The sequence below is a fragment of the Erythrolamprus reginae genome, chromosome 2, assembly GCF_031021105.1.
Source record: "Erythrolamprus reginae isolate rEryReg1 chromosome 2, rEryReg1.hap1, whole genome shotgun sequence".
Lineage (NCBI taxonomy): Eukaryota > Metazoa > Chordata > Lepidosauria > Squamata > Dipsadidae > Erythrolamprus > Erythrolamprus reginae.
Window position 1 is genome coordinate 118,690,353 of NC_091951.1, and position 19,201 is coordinate 118,709,553.

The 19,201-nt window shown below is 41.1% G+C and overlaps 1 protein-coding gene across 3 annotated transcripts in view; it reads right to left on the reverse strand.

Annotated features, from left to right (window-relative positions):
• Positions 1-16,117: 16,117 nt before the first annotated feature.
• SHROOM1 (shroom family member 1) overlaps positions 16,118-19,201 on the reverse strand; it is a 61,334-nt gene continuing 58,250 nt past the window's right edge. For 2 of the 3 annotated variants that reach the window (XM_070739316.1, XM_070739317.1), the window contains exons 6-7: positions 17,673-17,945; positions 16,118-16,732 (exon numbers count right to left, since the gene is read on the reverse strand). In XM_070739316.1, coding sequence (XP_070595417.1) covers positions 16,478-16,732; positions 17,673-17,945 — 528 coding nt within the window. In that variant the 3' untranslated portion in view covers positions 16,118-16,477. The remainder of the gene's footprint in view (positions 16,733-17,672; positions 17,946-19,201) is intronic. The other variant, XM_070739318.1, reaches the window with a different exon arrangement.

The window sequence follows — 19,201 nt, forward strand, 5'->3', positions numbered from 1 at the left end:
ACTGCAAAGTATTTTTTAATTAATATTTTTGAAAAACCATGGTATAGACTTTCCATGAAGTTTGAACCCACGAAAATCGAGGGAACACTGTATATACCATCAAGTCATTTTTGACTCATAGTTATCACATAGATTTTCTCCATGACAGTCTATATCCACCCTATACCTTTAGGCTTCCCAGCAGTACACTCATTGCCATTGTATCCAAGTCCATTCATTTTGCTGCTGGTTATCCTCTTCTCCTTCCATCCACCTTTCCTAGCACCAGAGCCTTCTCCAGAGTGCTGGATCTTTGCATAATAGTGTCCAAAATAGGATAATTTGGACCTGTCTATATGTGCCATTAATGAGAACTCTGGGCTGACTTATTAACTGTTGAGAGTTTTTTTGGCTTCCATCAAGTAGCATAGTTATTTTCCAGCCAAATAGCAAAGACAGCCATTTTTCATCTTATTGTAAAACATTACTTGGCCGAGAACTACAGAACAATTTTGCTTTATAAAATTCTAGATACCAGTGCAGCAATCCACTGCATGATTACTCAGCAGTATAATTCTTAAATAATTCTTCAATATTTTATTTCTAGTTGCTGTGACTAATGCTCTTTAGATTCAGTACTACTTGTTTTTAAGGAAGCATAAAAATAAGTGTGTGTGTGTGTACTTAAAAATGAGTTCTATTGGGGGCAATGACATAAGCATATGCTGTCTGAAATTGTTATAAATTTTTGTGGGGAAATGATGACAGTGAGCCATTTCTTTCAGCTTTTCCTGGCATTGTTGTAAAGATGCATTATTTGAAATCAGGCCACATCAGGCTCTGTCTTACACATTGGCAAAAAGAATCAGAAATACAAACTTGGGAGGGAAACAAACTTGTAGATGACCCTCACTCTATCAAAGACCTTGGAGTACTCATATCCAACGACCTAAGTGCTAGAGCCCATTGTAACAAAAATGCCAAAGGGGCACAAAGAATTGTTAATCTAATCTTACATAGCTTCTTCTCTGGCAACATGTACTGCTAACCAGAGCTTACAAAACATTTGTTAGACCAATTCTGGAATACAGCTTGCTTGTCTAGCACCCGCACTGCATATCAGACATTAATACAATCGAGGGAGTCCGGAAATATTTCACAAAAAGAGTCGCTCACTCCTTCGCCCCCTAACAAAATACTTTATTCTGCCAGACTTGAAATACTGGGATTAGAAAATTTACAACAATGTCACCTCCGATCTGATCTAACTGTAGTTCATAAAATCATATACCAAAATGTCCTTCCTGTTAATGATGAATTCACTTTCAACTGCGGCAATACATGATCATATAATAGATTCAAAATTAATGTAAACTGCTCCAAACTCGACTGCAGAAAATACGACTTCAGCAATAGACTGATCAATGCCTGGATTGCACTACCTGACTTTGTGGTTTCATCCCCAAACCCCAAAAACTTTAACCTTAGGCTGTCTACAGTTGACCTCTTCCCGTTTCTAAGAGGTCTGTAAGGGGCGTGCATAAGCACACCACTGTGCCTACCGTCCCTGTCCTACCTATTGTCTTCTTTTATTGTTACTTTTTACTTACGACAAACTACTACTATCATATACATGTTTGACAAACAAACAAACAAATAAATTCTGAACCTTTTTGAGCACAGAAATTTAGCTATCTAAGACCATTCACCTAGATTCAGTTTGTATCCTACAAATCATGAGACAGGAAGATCACCGCTATATGCTTATTCTGTGAAAAAAGCATCATTTCATGGAGAACTTTATATTTCCCTGTGGCTTTGTGTATTTTAGTTGCCTGACCTACATTCCCTTAGTGTCCTTTGTTGCTTTATTTGAATGTGAGTCAAAGTAGGCATTTTGCTAGCAGTGGATATTTTGAACTGGTATTGCCAACAACAAAGTATGTCACTGAAGATATTCATGACGCACACTTGGTATTTGCAATTTGTTTGGATATAAACAATACAATAAAAGCATCAGGCTGTGTACCAACCCCAATTTGTTCAGTAGAGAGGAACTCTCTGCCTTTGCTTTAGTTGGGATAGGTGAACTGATAGACACATAGACTTTCCTCAGGGGCAGAACAATGAAATTTGAAGGAAATTGCCCTTGATTCTACTCTATTTGATTCTGTTCACTTCCATTACATTCTGTTCCGTTCGGTTCCACTCCACTCCACTCCACACTGTCCTCTCCTCTCCTCTCCATTCCTCTCCTCTCCATTCCTCTCCTCTCCATTCCTCTCCTCTCCATTCCTCTCCTCTCCTCTCCATTCCTCTCCTCTCCAGTCCTCTCCTCTCCATTCCTCTCCTCTCCTCTCCATTCCTCTCCTCTCCATTCCTCTCCTCTCCTCTCCATTCCTCTCCTCTCCATTCCTCTCCTCTCCATTCCTCTCCTCTCCTCTCCATTCCTCTCCTCTCCAATCCTCACCTCACCTCTCCTCTCCATTCCTCTCCTCTCCAATTCCTCTCCTCTCCATTCCTCTCCTCTCCATTCCTCTCCTCTCCATTCCTCTCCTCTCCTCTCATTCCTCTCCTCTCCAGTCCTCTCCTCTCCATTCCTCTCTCTCTCCTCTCCATTCCTCTCCTCTCCAGTCCTCTCCTCTCCATTCCTCTCCTCTCCTCTCCATTCCTCTCCTCTCCATTCCTCTCCTCTCCTCTCCATTCCTCTCCTCTCCTCTCCATTCCTCTCCTCTCCAGTCCTCTCCTCTCCATTCCTCTCCTCTCCTCTCCATTCCTCTCCTCTCCATTCCTCTCCTCTCCATTCCTCTCCTCTCCTCTCCATTCCTCTCCTCTCCATTCCTCTCCTCTCCTCTCCATTCCTCTCCTCTCCATTCCTCACCTCTCCTCTCCTCTCCATTCCTCTCCTCTCCATTCCTCTCCTCCCTCTCCATTCCTCTCCTCTCCTCTCCATTCCTCTCCTCTCCATTCCTCTCCTCTCCATTCCTCACCTCTCCTCTCCTCTCCATTCCTCTCCTCTCCATTCCTCTCCTCTCCTCTCCATTCCTCTCCTCTCCATTCCTCTCCTCTCCATTCCTCTCCTCTCCTCTCCATTCCTCTCCTCTCCATTCCTCACCTCTTCCTCTCCTCTCCATTCCTCTCCTCTCCATTCCTCTCCTCTCCATTCTCTCCTCTCCATTCCTCTCCTCTCCAGTCCTCTCCTCTCCATTCCTCTCCTCTCCTCTCCATTCCTCTCCTCTCCAGTCCTCTCCTCTCCATTCCTCTCCTCTCCTCTCCTCTCCTCTCCATTCCTCTCCTCTCCTCTCCATTCCTCTCCTCTCCTCTCCATTCCTCTCCTCTCCAGTCCTCTCCTCTCCATTCCTCTCCTCTCCTCTCCATTCCTCTCCTCTCCAGTCCTCTCCTCTCCATTCCTCTCCTCTCCTCTCCATTCCTCTCCTCTCCATTCCTCTCCTCTCCTCTCCATTCCTCTCCTCTCCATTCCTCTCCTCTCCTCTCCAGTCCTCTCCTCTCCATTCCTCTCCTCTCCTCTCCATTCCTCTCCTCTCCATTCCTCTCCTCTCCATTCCTCTCCTCTCCTCTCCATTCCTCTCCTCTCCATTCCTCACCCTCTCCTCTCCTCTCCATTCCTCTCCTCTCCATTCCTCTCCTCTCCTCTCCATTCCTCTCCTCTCCATTCCTCACCTCTCCTCTCCTCTCCATTCCTCTCCCTCTCCATTCCTCTCCTCTCCATTCCTCTCCTCTCCATTCCTCTCCTCTCCAGTCTCTCCTCTCCAGTCCTCTCCTCTCCATTCCTCTCCTCTCCTCTCCATCCTCTCCTCTCCAGTCCTCTCCTCTCCATTCCTCTCTCCTCTCCTCTCCTCTCCTCTCCATTCCTCTCCTCTCCTCTCCATTCCTCTCCTCTCCTCTCCATTCCTCTCCTCTCCAGTCCTCTCCTCTCCATTCCTCTCCTCTCCTCTCCATTCCTCTCCTCTCCAGTCCTCTCCTCTCCATTCCTCTCCTCTCCTCTCCATTCCTCTCCTCTCCATTCCTCTCCTCTCCTCTCCATTCCTCTCCTCTCCATTCCTCTCCTCTCCTCTCCAGTCCTCTCCTCTCCATTCCTCTCCTCTCCTCTCCATTCCTCTCCTCTCCATTCCTCTCCTCTCCATTCCTCTCCTCTCCTCTCCATTCCTCTCCTCTCCATTCCTCACCTCTCCTCCTCTCCTCTCCATTCCTCTCCTCTCCATTCCTCTCCTCTCCATTCCTCTCCTCTCCATTCCTCTCCTCTCCAGTCCTCTCCTCTCCATTCCTCTCCTCTCCTCTCCATTCCTCTCCTCTCCAGTCCTCTCCTCTCCATTCCTCTCCTCTCCTCTCCTCTCCTCTCCATTCCTCTCCTCTCCTCTCCATTCCTCTCCTCTCCTCTCCATTCCTCTCCTCTCCAGTCCTCTCCTCTCCATTCCTCTCCTCTCCTCTCCATTCCTCTCCTCTCCAGTCCTCTCCTCTCCATTCCTCTCCTCTCCTCTCCATTCCTCTCCTCTCCTCTCCATTCCTCTCCTCTCCTCTCCATTCCTCTCCTCTCCTCTCCATTCCTCTCCTCTCCAGTCCTCTCCTCTCCATTCCTCTCCTCTCCTCTCCATTCCTCTCCTCTCCAGTCCTCTCCTCTCCATTCCTCTCCTCTCCTCTCCATTCCTCTCCTCTCCATTCCTCTCCTCTCCTCTCCATTCCTCTCCTCTCCATTCCTCTCCTCTCCTCTCCTCTCCATTCCTCTCCTCTCCATTCCTCTCCTCTCCTCTCCATTCCTCTCCTCTCCATTCCTCACCTCTCCTCTCCTCTCCATTCCTCTCCTCTCCATTCCTCTCCTCTCCATTCCTCTCCTCTCCATTCCTCTCCTCTCCATTCCTCTCCTCTCCATTCCTCTCCTCTCCATTCCTCTCCTCTCCATTCCTCTCCTCTCCATTCCTCTCCTCTCCATTCCTCTCCTCTCCATTCCTCTCCTCTCCATTCCTCTCCTCTCCATTCCTCTCCTCTCCTCTCCATTCCTCTCCTCTCCATTCCTCTCCTCTCCATTCCTCTCCTCTCCTCTCCATTCCTCTCCTCTCCATTCCTCTCCTCTCCTCTCCATTCCTCTCCTCTCCTCTTATTCCATTCCTTCCATTCCATTCTATTGTTGATGAATCCCTGGTATGTCTTAATACAATGCACCTTTGCTTAAAAAACCCCCCAGGAATTTTTAGAGTTTGGGCCAGGGGTGAGTTCTACCTTACCTCACTGTCAGTTTGCTTCCTGCCATATTGCATGGCCGCACCATGTGGCTGCGCTTCATGGATCCATGGATGTGCAGTGCCAAACACCTCCCCACCAAAAAAGTCCAAACAAGATGACAATGCATGTGCAGTGCTGAAAACTCATGTGCAGAAGAAGAAAAAAACACAGGAAAAAATCAAAAAATAAATTTAAAAATAGTTCCAAAAAAATTCAAAAGGAAAGATAGTGGCACATGTGTCTTTTCATGCATGTATCTTTCCATTCTGATTCTTACTGCAATTAGTTTCTATTTGAATAGCTCATCAGTTTACAATATGAAATTAAATTGGCTGCATTTTCTAATCAATGTAATAGCCGATAATTAAAATGGACAAATGTAATATATATTACTATTTTGGAAATTAAATATAATTTTCAATGACATTAAAATATGATTTAAATTTGTTGCCTTATTCCTCCCCCCCCCCCAACCTTATGTAAAAGTATGTAGGATAAAGATACTTCCTACTGTGCAAATTGTGCATGCTTTGGAAATGATTCAGAAGAAGCTGCTTTGTCTCGTGTGCAGAGATGAACAGTCACATTTTTCCAGCCTAATAAAAAATGGTCTTTGCTTTAAAAGATGCTTCACTGGAATCTTTCCTTCAACTAATTACACTGTTAAGGCTCATGCAGAAAATTGAAAAAGAAAATTTCTTTCATTAGTAGCAAAGATGTTCAGTGTTCACATGAGATCTGAAGCACTTTTTGCAAATAATATTCACTGTGTGCTCAGACCCACTGGAAAACAATTTTTCCTAATACAAATATCTCAGGCTACATACATAAATGAATAGAATAGAATAGAATGCGAGGGTCACCCAGAAAGCAATGCACCACTTTTTTTCCCCTCAGCCTACAGTAATGGTACAAATGAGAAACTTTAGATATATATTATTTGAATTGTCAGGAGTGTGTGTGCAAATTTTGCATTTCTTCAGACAGATAGCGTAGCTGCAGCAGTGTTTTGAAATGGCATCTGTAAATGATGTACTGTATGTTACAAGCAGCCTGTCGTCATTGAATTTTTCACTGCAGAGAAAGAAACTGTGGGAATATTCACAAACATTTGTGTACAATTTATGGAGAATCTGCAGTCGACAGAAGTACGGTTAGTTGCTGGGCACAGAGGGTGAGGCCATTAGAAGACGGTTCTGTGCAGAAATGGCTTCATGGCCAGAACAAAAAGTGGTACCAACAGAGCATACATGCCTTTGTGACTCACTGGAGGAAGGCGGAATGGAGATTACATGGAAAAAGAGGGAGTGTAGAAGAAACATCATTCTTTCTTGTGTGTAAGTTTAATTGTGTTCAATAAATAATTGTTGAAGAAAAAAAGTGGTGCATTACTTTCTGGGCAGCCTGTGGAGAAGAGAAGAGAAGAGAAGAGAGCAGAACAGAATTCTTTATTGGCCAAGTATGATTGGACACAAAAGGAATTTGTCTTTAGTGCATATACTGTATACCAAAGAAAAGAAAAGTTTGTCAAGAATCATAATGTACAACACTTAATAATTGTCATAGTGTACCAATAAGCAACCAGGAAAGAATCAATATTAATATAAATCATATGGATACAAGCAACAAGTTACAATCATACAGTCATAAGTGGGAAGAGATGGGTGATAGGAACAATGAGAAGACTAATAGTAATGCAACCTTAGTGAATAGTTTGACAGTGATGAGGGAATTATTTGTTTAGTAGAATAATGACATTCAGGAAAAAAAACTGTTCTTGTATCTTGTTGTCTTGCTGTGCAGCATCGTTTTGAGGGTGGGAAGTGAAACATTAGGTTGGCAGTAATTGTTTTTCCTACAGTTCTGATTATTCTCTGAGGTCTGTGTCTATCTTGTTGGGTTACAGAACTGCCCCAGACACTTATAGAGGTGCAGATGGCAGACTCAATAATTCCTCTGTAGAACTGTATCAGCAGCTCCTTGAGCAGTTTGAGCTTCCTGAATTGGCGCAGAACCCACGTGGTTGGATTTTAACTTACCTCGCCACCGGTTTGCTTCCTACCATTCCAAAAATTCCATGAAAAGGACTGCATGTTCTGCGATGCGTGCGTTTATTCTCCTATTAGTTTGTCCAATATATGCGGCTGTGTGTATGTTTATATACACTATGTTACACACATAGAAAATAGTTTGTCGGCTATAAAATTAACTGCCTGGATGACCTCTGGAAGGGCCGAGAGGCAAAAAAGAAGCAGTGTTCTTCCTACCATGTTTGGGTATACTAGCGTGATTCGACAGGAGAAAACACACACACACACACACACACACACACACATTATTGCTTTCAGTCGTTGAATTCATCAATCGCTATTTCTATCCCCACTTACACTGCACATGCACATAGTTGTATCAAAATTACAATATTTTGTATGAGAAAAGCTCTTTCACTGGTTAAATTAATGTTTAACTCCTGGTTAACAGTGGAAATAAAGGTATGTGAGAAATAATAACTGGGTGTTCTGAGTTTATTTGCAGATCCTTTGAAATGAAAGTAGATATAATGCAGTGACTCAATATTATTATTATGATTTTCAAAATGTAATGGCTGAGATAGTAGCTTGAACACACAGTTGCAGATCCTTGTGAACCAAATCTGGACGATACGATTTAAAGGGACCTGCTGGCTTAATCTAAGACTGATTTAGCCCCCAAACAAATATCTATTTTAGCTGAAAGGGTGGGAATACAAATTTAGCAACTCACAATTACTGCCTTAATTATGACTCATGGAGGCAAAGTTCACATTTGCATGCAACATGATCGTTCCAAATATAATAAAGGGTGAGGCTGGGGAAAGATAACTGCATCATTTCCATAAGATGGACTTTGATACCTTGCATGTATTCAACAGCTTTTCAAACCTTTTACACAGCTAAGCTCATATGAGCAGCAGCACAAATAACCATGTTCACTGTTTCAACATGGCAGCTAATGGGAGCTGATCAATGTTGGGATCGAATAGCGGAAGAACTATATGCTCCCTACTGCTGATATAACCCAGTTATTTCATGCATCTTTATCATGGTATGTATGTATGTATGTTTGGTTTTTATATTAATTGATTTTTAATCATCAATACCAAATTACTATTGTACACTGTTTTATTGTCGCTGTTAGCCGCCCCGAGTCTCTGGAGAGGGGCGGCATACAAATCCAATAAATAAATAAATAAATAAGTAAGTAAGTAAGTAAGTAAGTAAGTAAGTAAGTAAGTAAGTAAGTAAATAAATAAAAAATAAATAAATAAATAATAAATAATAAATAAAAAATAAATAAATAAATAAATAAATAAATAAATAAATAAATAAATAAATAAATAAATAAACAAATAAATAAATAAATAAATAAATAAATAAATAAATAAATAAATAAATAAACGGGCCTTTAGTCTATGCTAAATTCACCTGTCCTTTGATTGAGCCTTCCAAGCATCAAGAGCACCAATTTGGTGTACCAATTAAGGCACTGAACAAGAAGCCCAGTGATTTTGAGTTCTTAGGCAAGAAAGGCAGCTGGATGGCTTTGAGCCACACATTCTATCTCATCCCAGCCCAATCCACCTCATTGAAACACTAGAAGGAGAGAGCATGATACAAATCTAATGACGCTGCATAGAACCAAAATAGTGGAAGGAAATGAAAGCTTAGCAGTTTAAGCCATCAGGTTTGTCAGCTGCAAATCTGACAGTCCAGGTTCGAGAGCCAAGCGCTGAGCAATGGGGATGAGCTCCCGTTGCTTGCCCCATCTCCCTGCTCACCTAGCAGTTCAAAAGCATGCAAATGTGAGTAGATAAATAGGTACCACTTTGAGGGGAAGGGAACCGTGTTCCTTGGACCTCAGAATATATTGTTTGTCAAAAATAAACAATATTCTAGGTGATATTCCATGTAAGGTAAAAGAAGGTTGTGAATATGTAAAACAGTGATAATGTTGAGTCACAATATATATGCTGCAACCTGATTGGGCCAGAGCATTATAAGAATGAAAGCACCTTTACAGTGGGTGTGGTTTGGTTGGGTTTGTTGGGTAGTTGGTTGATGGTTTAGTTTGTGGTGTGATTGAAGCATTAAGAGTGAACTGCGTACTGGTGGTAAGATAGTTAAACCATAGTTAGTATAATAGCTACTTGTAAGTAACATTTGTTATACCTTCATGTACATAGTAAAAGTGAAGTATATTTTGTACATAGAAGAAGAAGAAAGAAAGTACAGTGATACCTCATCTTACAAACGCCTCGTCATACAAACTTTTTGAGATACAAACCCCGGGGTTTAAGATTTTTTTGCCTCTTCTTACAAACTATTTTCACCTTACAAACCCACCGCCGCCACTGTGATGCCCCACCTCTGGACTTCCGTTGCCAGCGAAGACCCTGTTTTTGCACTGCTGAGATTCCCCTGAGACTCCCCTCCATGGGAAAACCCACTTCCAGACTTCCGTGTTTTTGTGATGCTGCAGGAGAATCCCAGCAGTGCAAAAACAGGCGCTTTGCCTGCAATGGAAGTCCAGAGGTGGAGTTTCCCAGCGAGGGGAGCCTCAGTGAAATCGCAGCATCACAAAAACACAGAGGTCCAGAGGTGGGGTTTCAAGGACTTCCGTGTTTTTGCGATGCTGCAATTTCACTGATGCTCCCTTCGCTGGGAAACCCCACCTCCGGACTTCTGTTGCCAGCGAAGCGCTCGTTTTTGCAATGCTGGGATTCCCCTGCTGGGATTCCCCTGCAGCATCGCAAAAACACAGAAGTCCAAAGGTGGGGTTTCCCATGGAGGGGAGCCTCAGGGGAATCCCAGCAGCGCAAAACCAGGTGCTTCGGCTGGCAAAAGGGGTGAATTTTTGGCTTGCACGCATTAATCGCTTTTCCATTGATTCCTATGGGAAACATTGTTTCGTCTTACAAACTTTTCACCTTAAGAATCTCATCCTGGAATCAATTCAGTTTGTAAGACAAGGTATCACTGTATATATACATTTTAATACCCTGAAGAGTAAACTTTTACTTAAACCTGTTCCTGCTGAATTGTCTTCATTATTTATCTATGTTTGTTCCTGAGTTCTTGGCTGAGCATTCTGACATCGATATACTTCTTAACCATTTGCTTTCAAGCTTTAAATTTTCTGGACATTGTTTTCTTCCTATGAGATCAAAGTTCAGCTATTTCCAAAACAGTGGCCAAGTTTTTAACAGTAGCCATGGCTTGTAAAAATCAACCAGTACCTCCTTCAGACTAATTGTTTCAGCCTTTGCTGTACAATTTCATTGTCATTTTATGTTTGGTATACTGTTCTAGTGTTATATCTTTTTAAAAAATTGGCCTCCAATAAAACAGCAATAGTGTCTACAGAGAAAATATGTGGCAACACTAATAAAACCTTTTAAGGAAAGTCCATTAGTCCTCGATCCACAGCTGACATTGGAACATCATCTTTCGGCTGTGGCGAGGGGGGGCGTTTGCTCAGGTTCACCTGGTGCACCAGCTGCGGCCCTATCTAGACAGGGAGTCATTGCTCACAGTCGCTCATGCCCTCATCACCTCGAGGTTTGATTACTGCAATGCTCTCTACATGGGGCTACCTTTGAAAAGTGTTCGGAAACTTCAGATCGTGCAGAATGCGGCCGCGAGAGCCATCGTGGGGCTTCCTAGATTCGCCCACGTTTCTGCAACACTCCGCGGCCTACACTGGCTGCCGATCGGTTTCCGGTCACAATTCAAAGTATTGGTAATGACTTTTAAAGCCCTACATGGCATTGGGCCAGAATACATCCGGAACCGCCTTCTACCGCACGAATCCCAGCGGCCGATAAGGTCCCACAGAGTTGGCTTCTCCGGGTCCCGTCGACTAAACAATGTCGTTTGGCGAGGCCCACGGGAAGAGCCTTCTCTGTGGCGACCCTGGCCCTCTGGAATCAACTCTCCCCAGAGATTAGAACGGCCCCCACCCTCCTTGTCTTTCGCAAAGTACTCAAGACCCACCTTTGTTGCCAGGCATGGGGGAGTTAAGATATTTCTTCCCCATGGCCATTACAAGTTATGCATGGTATGTTTGTGTGTATGTTTGGTTTTTTATAATTAGGGTTTTTAGTTGTTTTATTAAATTGGATTGTTACGTATTGTCTTTTACCATTGTTGTTAGCCGCCCCGAATCTACGGAGAGGGGCGGCATACAGATCAAATAAATAAATAAATAAATAAATAAATAAATAAATAAATAAATAAATAAATAAATAAATAAATAAATAAATAAATAAATAAATAAATAAATAAATAAATAAATAAATAAATAAATAAATAAATAAATAAATAAATAAATAAATAAATAAATAAATAAATAAATAAATAAATTAGGGCTATATAATAGAAAAATGTTTACATAAGTGGATTTTTTTTAAAAAAAAGCTTATAAACATATAGTATAAACATTTTCATGCAGACTTTCTGTAGCACAAAAGGTCAGAATGTTTTCAATCTCACTACGTTTACCTGGACTGGACAGGTTTTGGGCTGCCCTGCTCCCTTGTTGATGCAGTTATTCCTATTCTCTTTAAAAAAAGAATAGGAATCCAGAGAGGTAAGCAAAGGCTTCCAATAACAAAAACAACAGCCATTGCTCTCCCTCCCTAAGGGAGGCCAAGATTCAGGTGTTTGTGGTATAAATGCTCTGTGGAGGACTCATCAAACAGCACATTACTTGTTTACAGGCAAGCAAGATTGTGAGGTAGAGATGAAAAGGACTGCAAGGTTGAGATTTTCTGCTATATGAGCAGTAGTGGGTTGCTACAGGTGCGGTAGGCGACTGCACACCGGTAGCAGTTGCCAGATTGTGCAATTTGCACACAACCATTCCAGTGCCAGTCCTTCAGGCGCCACCATCTTTTTTCTTTAATTTTTTTGGCCTTTTTGCTTCCTGCGTAAGCGCAGAAGCAAAATCTCATGAGGGGCCGCTAACTTGTGCGAGATTTTGGTAATGCACGAAAGCAAAAATCACCAAAATGTCATACACATGCGGACCGGTAGCAGCAGATAAGAAGAATCCACCCCTGTATACAAGGTTACCAAAAGTCTGGATGTCACTGCATGGACACAGAAATATAAAGAAATATTTGATTCTTTGCTGCTACTACAGGTAAGTCCTCGACTTACAACCATTCCAGGAACTGTTTGAAGTTACCCTCTGGAACCAATTCCCCCCAGAGATTAGAATTGCCCCCACCCTCCTTGCCTTTCGTAAGCTACTTAAAACCCACCTCTGCCTCCAGGCATGAGGGAACTGAGATATTCTTTCCCCCTAGGCCGTTACAATTTTATGTATGGTATGTCTGTCTGTATGTCTGTTTGTTTTTTATTATAATGGGTTTTTAATTGTTTTTAGTATTGGATTATTATTATATGCTGTCTTATTATTGCTGTTAGCCGCCCCGAGTCTTTGGAGAGGGGCGGCATACAAATCCAATAAATAAAATAAATAAATAAAATAATAAATAATAATAAATTACAATGGCCCTGAAAATAGTGTTTATGACCATTTTTCACACTTACAACCATTACAGCATGTGAACAAAATTCGGAGCTTTGCAACTGCTATGTATTTATGATGTGATCTTTTGACAAGCATTCACTTTCACAACTGTGTTACTAAGTTAATTGTAATGAGTTATTTAACTGTGGCGAGAAAGGTGGTAAAATGGGGCAAAATTCATTTAATAACTCTCTTGCTTAGCCACATACATTTTGGGCTCAATTACGGTCTTAAGGAGAGGGCTATCTGCATCTAGGGATCACTCAGATTTCTGCAACTCCAATTTGGCACCTCCCTAATATTTGGCACCTTTAACCTACTTACTAGGGAATAGGTATTTATACGATTGCACTGCTACTGAGATTTTATCTGGAGTTATTGTTTTTCTCCCTCTTTGCACATAAGCTGTGGTTGCACTTTTCTACACTCTACTTGTCTGTACCGGTACTTACCAAAAAAGGCAAGGAAAGTTACTTGATTCCCAGCTAGGAGGCCAGACGGAATAAGAAGCAAGGGGTGATTTTGGCCACTAGGAGGTGCTCTTTTACCTCACAGGAAATGTTTCAAATTGTTTCAAATGCTTAAACATGGGAAAAAATGAAGGAGTTCAGATGAGTTTCAAACTGCAGAAGCCTGATTCCAGTAGATGATAAGGCTGCATTACACATCCAGGGCCCCAGGCTCAAGCAGAGCTAATGTCTCTGAAGAGGTTCTATCTAGGTTATTAAAATAACCGAAATAGTCAACATCTGCAGAATCTCTAAATTAGGGTTATCAGATCTAGGGAACAAAATCCTAATCATCCAGTAGAAGGAAGCAAGCACGGTTTTCTATAACCTCTCCCCTATCACTGTTAGTGTGCTTTATGGTCACAAGGACCTTCAAGGGGCTAGTCCCTTAGGCCAGTGTCAAACTGGATTCCTTCAAGGGCCAGATCAGCATTCTTCTCTATGGGCTGGCTGGAGGGGGAGGGAAGATGGGACAAATGCCTCCTGCAGCACCATGCTGGTCAAAATAGGATATGTGGGGGCACAGAGCTTTCAGTTTTCAGCCTCAAAATAGCAAAGGACCGGCCCGCGGTATCTCTGGCAGCCAAACAGGGCTGGAGGGGGCATGTGTCCTCCCAGTGACTTGTTTTCAGCCTGGATAGCTTCCTGCAGCACTCTGACGGGCAAAACGGGGCTATTTTCAAGCTGGCCCCACAGGCCTTTTTTAAGCACCCCAAGGACTGGATGTCAAACCCAAGCCCAAAAATAACATGGTGAATTTTTATCAAATCCAATTCTTTATTGGCTTATGTCTAATCCTTGAAGGACGTGGGTAGTTCAAATGTGTGCAAAATAAATAAATTAAGTAATGGAGAAAATATTGCCATACTAAAATTATAACCTTCTAATTCAATAGTTGTAATTTAAGAAATTCTAGGATGTGGCTACTCTGAATCTCTCCCCGATGCAGTTCTGGACTGTGTAGTCCCTTATTTTGGACTTCTTTCTCTGGAATGTTTCTCTGAGTTTTCTGTAATACAGTACTACTCTTGGAAACCACAATGCTCCTGCTAAGATCTACACACAACACACACACACACATTATCCTTTTCATGGTGCACTTTCCAGGAATGATTCTAGTTGTACACCAACTGTTGGGATACTTATGGTGTCTCAGGAGGGAGGGAAAGTAGTATTTTTGAACCAACTTGAACCAACTTCCTAACTCTGCCCCAGGTGTATACGCATGGAGCAAGGAGAGACTGGGTACCTTGATGTCTGTTCTTGTATTCAGAAAATGTTGAATGGCCTAGAGCAGTGATGGCGAACCTTTTTATCCTTGGGTGCCGAAAGAACTTGTGTGTGCGCTATCGCACACGCGCAAGTGCCCACACCCATAATTCAATGCCTGGGGAGGGCAAAAACAGTGCCCTCACCTCTCGAAGGCCCTCTGGAGGCCAGAAACGGCCTGTTTCCCAACTTCTGGTGGGCCCGGTAGGCTCGTGTTTCACCCTTCCCAGGCTCCAAAGGCATCCCTAGATCCAGGGGAGGGTAAAAACACCCTCCCCCAAAAAACGTCCTCCCAGAGCCTCTGTATGAGCCCAAATTCAGCTGGCCGGCACACACATGCATGTTGGAGCTGAGCTAGGGCAACTGCTTGCATGCCAGTAGATATGGCTCCGTGTGCTAACTGTGGCACCTGTGCCATAGGTTCGCCATCACTGGCCTAGAGTCTTAGGCAGGTCATTCAGAAGGTATAGAATTGACCTATTATTCAGTAAACAGTGTGGCATTTATTTTTAAATAAACATGTGTACTTTTACGGCTCAGTTCTGACCTAACAATCCATGCTTTACATACCTGGCACCCTTTATTTGTCCTTCAGTTAAAACAAAGTCACTTAAAATAAAATGCAAATGATAGTGGGTGTTTGAAAGTAGGATGTGGTAAAATAGTTAATAACTGACCACATGGTAGTTTGCAAGTGCATTCTTTTGGAACTATATAATGGAAAAAGAAACCCCAGGATTTTCAAGGCACAATGCATTTAAGTAGCATTGAAAATATTTGTTTGCTTCCTTCCCGTTTTGGTGCTAGCTGATGTGGGTGGCATTGCCAGGCTCAGGAGATAGCATTTTAAAAGATTCATGAGAAAAACCTGCGGAAAAACTAGACTGGCATGGAATTTGCTATGCCTATTGCTACTGAACTCTTCCTGGTTCATAGCTATTCTATACTTTTGGTATTTTTGAGGTGATCTGTGTTCACAGATTTCAATCCCTAATTTGGTGCGAATTGAATCATAGTTACAGTGATCATATTTTCTTGGAAAAAATAAAGGACAAGCCTAGAGAAGAGCCAAATCTAAAAGTTCATTTAAAAAATCACATTTATAATTTTGTTTTACCACGGAAAATTCAAGAGAAAAGAACAAGAATAAATCAATTACATAAATGTAGTGAACAGCTTTCTGAAATAAAGGACTGTCCTTTATAATAAAGGCATGTGGTTATTCTAACTATAGTTAAGCCTGAGGACTTTGGGTTAATGGTGCCTTACTCCATGATGAATGATGAAGTCAGCAATGGCTAGCATCATGATTTGAGAACCAGCCCTTGCTTCCTCTGCAGACAATGCTACAATCTTAAAACACTGCCTACCTGACAGCAAGAGTGTAAATTAGATTAACATTTCCATAACCAAGAAATATTTTTTTTATTGAAAGGGTCCCAAGAACAAAACTCATGATTTTAAAATAATGCCTGGCAGTAACTATAAATAACAATGGAAGAGATATTGATGTTGTTTAGGATTAAAAAAATAAGAATGGACAATGATGAATGTTCATAAAATATATTTATGGAATTATCATTATTATTATTATTATTATCAGCCTGAAAAAAACAGGCTGCAGTCAACAAAGAAGAAAGGATCACATTAATTCCTTATGAAAAGACAATGCACATTGTACCAGTCATTTCAAGATTCTGTGTTGTGTTTTTTTTTAAAAAGTGCTATCTGCAGTGAAGGCTTTGTCTTTTCCTTCTAAGAATATACTGTATGCCTGAGCCAATTTGGCTTCTGTCAGTGGGATCTTGTGATGGCTTGCTAGAAATAATCAAAAGGTGCCATTGCTCACTTCTCAAATGATGCTTTGTTAATAGATATTTAGGAAAGCAAGAGCAAATAATAGAGTTTTAAGGAAGAATACTCTTATCTAGTCTCTCCAGCTGCTCTTCAAAAAATTTAACATGTTCCTCAAGGTCCTTTTGTTCAATCAGTAGAGTTATCTTCTCCTGAATAAAGTGTTTGTAGTCCTGGAGCTGATTCTCAGTCATGTATTTGGAAAGAATGCCTGACACCACCCTTTCTCTGCGATCCAAGTTCTCCTTCAAGTCCTTCGCATCTTCCCGCTGCCTGGATAAAAGTCGGTACCGCTCATTTAAGGATTCCTGAAGGCAAACATGACCAAAATAGGGTTAATATGTAAAATGTAATGTGAAATTAAGAACAACTGATTCTTTCTGGGGTGTCTCTGCAAATCCCTTGTATCTTATGATTAGTGACACCATAGGCATTTATTTATTTATTTATTTATTAGATTTGTATGCCGCCCCTCTCCGTAGACTCGGGGCGGCTCACAACAGAATAAAACAGTTCATAACAAATCTAATAATTCACAATTTAAAATATTTTTAAAAACCCATTAGCAGATAAAGGTAGCAGATAAATTTAACTAAAATCTCTTTTTCTTGCTTGGTTGAATCCAAGCACATGAGGGACCAAATTATATTTATTTATTTATTACTTATTAGTTGGTCAAACATGTACAAGATAGCAGGTATGAATATGAACATGGACATGAGTGAAGGAAATGAATACAAATAAATGTGGACAATAGGCAAGGACAGTAGGCACATTGGTGCGCCTATGCACACCCCATTTACGGAACTCTTAGGAATGGGGTGAGGTCCACAGTAGACAGTTTAAAGTTGAAGCTGTGAGTATTTGAGGATGTAACAATGGAGTTGGGTAGAACATGTTTCACCATGCTGAAAAACAGTTGTGGACAGCTGCCACTTAAAGTTTTAAAAATACATTGCTTTTTCAGTTATTTTTTTTAAGTTCAATTCCAGCTCTTTTACTATTCTTTTTTTCCATTATGGATTTTAAAAATGGAAGAAGAGGTAATTTTAAAGAGAATAATGATAAAAGAAGAAAGGATCTACACATGTCCCATCGTGTCCCATGTTCTACCTCAACCCAGTATCTTTGGGTCCCCAGCCTATCAACAATAGACACAGATTTCACTTCAGTTCCCTGGGCAACTAGGGAAAAATATTTAAAAGGTACAACAGTATAAAATGCTACAGTTTCTTTCCTGGCACTCACTTTTTCCTCAGCATCTGTGTTTTCATCCATTTTCCCCATAGCGTTGTGGATCCGGGCAAGGCGGGTAGAGAGACACAGCAGCAAGTTCACAACTTTCTCCAAATCACCCATGAACATCAGGTAGCGCTCAAACTCATTGGGTTTACATAGATCTTGCACCAGGGATTCCAGCATCTTCCCGTGAGCAGCATGTTCCAGAGCTTCAGACTGGACAAGTTCCCTCTCATCCTGAAGAGTCTGCAATTTTGACTGGATGCTCAAAATAAGCTGCTGCTGTAAGAAGAAGAAAAACAGCAGAGAATATGTAACAGGATGTGCAAATAACCTTGGGAGACAGGAGGAAGACCCATGGATTAGACAAAAGATATATTAATCCACATAAGGGAGCAGACACACCCAGAATGGACAATCCCTAGTGGAAAGGAAAAGGACAAGGAAAAAAATGCATGGTATAAAATATGTAATTTCTTCTTTAATGAGCTAAACATCACTAGTAATTTATTAGAACCAGCTAAGACTTCTTCATTTCTAATTTTGGGTCTGATCCAAAATGATAATATGAAGATTTTTTCAGTACTCTTTGTTTGGGTTGAGCAATAGCTCAAGGTTAACTCTGGCACCAATGAAGTTTTAAAAGGATCAACATTACCTTCAATGTGGCAGATCTACGAATAATATTTTTGTCATGGTTTGGTGCAAGCCACTGTATTACATTGGCCTAGATTCACCAAATTGCATCCTGTGTTATTGAATTCATTCAATTCAAAGACGTGAACTAATATAAGAAAAATTTTAAAATGTGGCCCTCGAGATATGTTGGAAATATTGGCAAGGAATCCCTAGCATTTTTAAAATATAATTTCTGAGATTAGGGTTTTTTTTCATTTTAAACATCAAGACATTTCTACACAGATTTACACCTTGTTGTTAAATTTATGTAATTTGTACATTGCTTATTCATATTTGTTTCTTAAGTTTACCCATTCTCTTAACCATGTCAGGAAGGCTGCTTTGTGGTATAGCCTCCAATCAGGTAATTCAAGGCACATCTGCTCTTGTTGTCTTGTAACTTAGTTAATTTAATCCTTGGCTTCTTGCCTTGCCATATAAATTTGGAAATGATTAATTTTGGAAATGATTAAATTTGGAAATGATTAAATGATTGTTTAATTTTGTAAAAAATTTCCTCTCTAAATTAATGTATTGTTTGGAAAAGGTATAAGAATTTCGCTAGGATTCCCATCTTGATTGCCGCTACTCTTCCTAGTAATGACAGTTGTAATTTCCCCCATTTCTCCAATTCTATTTTTGTTTGGTTCACTAGCTTCATATAGTTGTCCTCTTTGAGAGATGAGCAAGTTATGTATGGGGTGTTTGTGTGTATGTTTTTTTTAATAATAAGGGTTTTTTAGTTGTTTTTATTAATTGGATTGTTCATGTTGTTTTACCACTGTTGTTAGCCGCCCCGAGTCTGTGGAGAGGGGCGGCATACAAATCCAATAAATAATAATAAAATAATAATAATAATA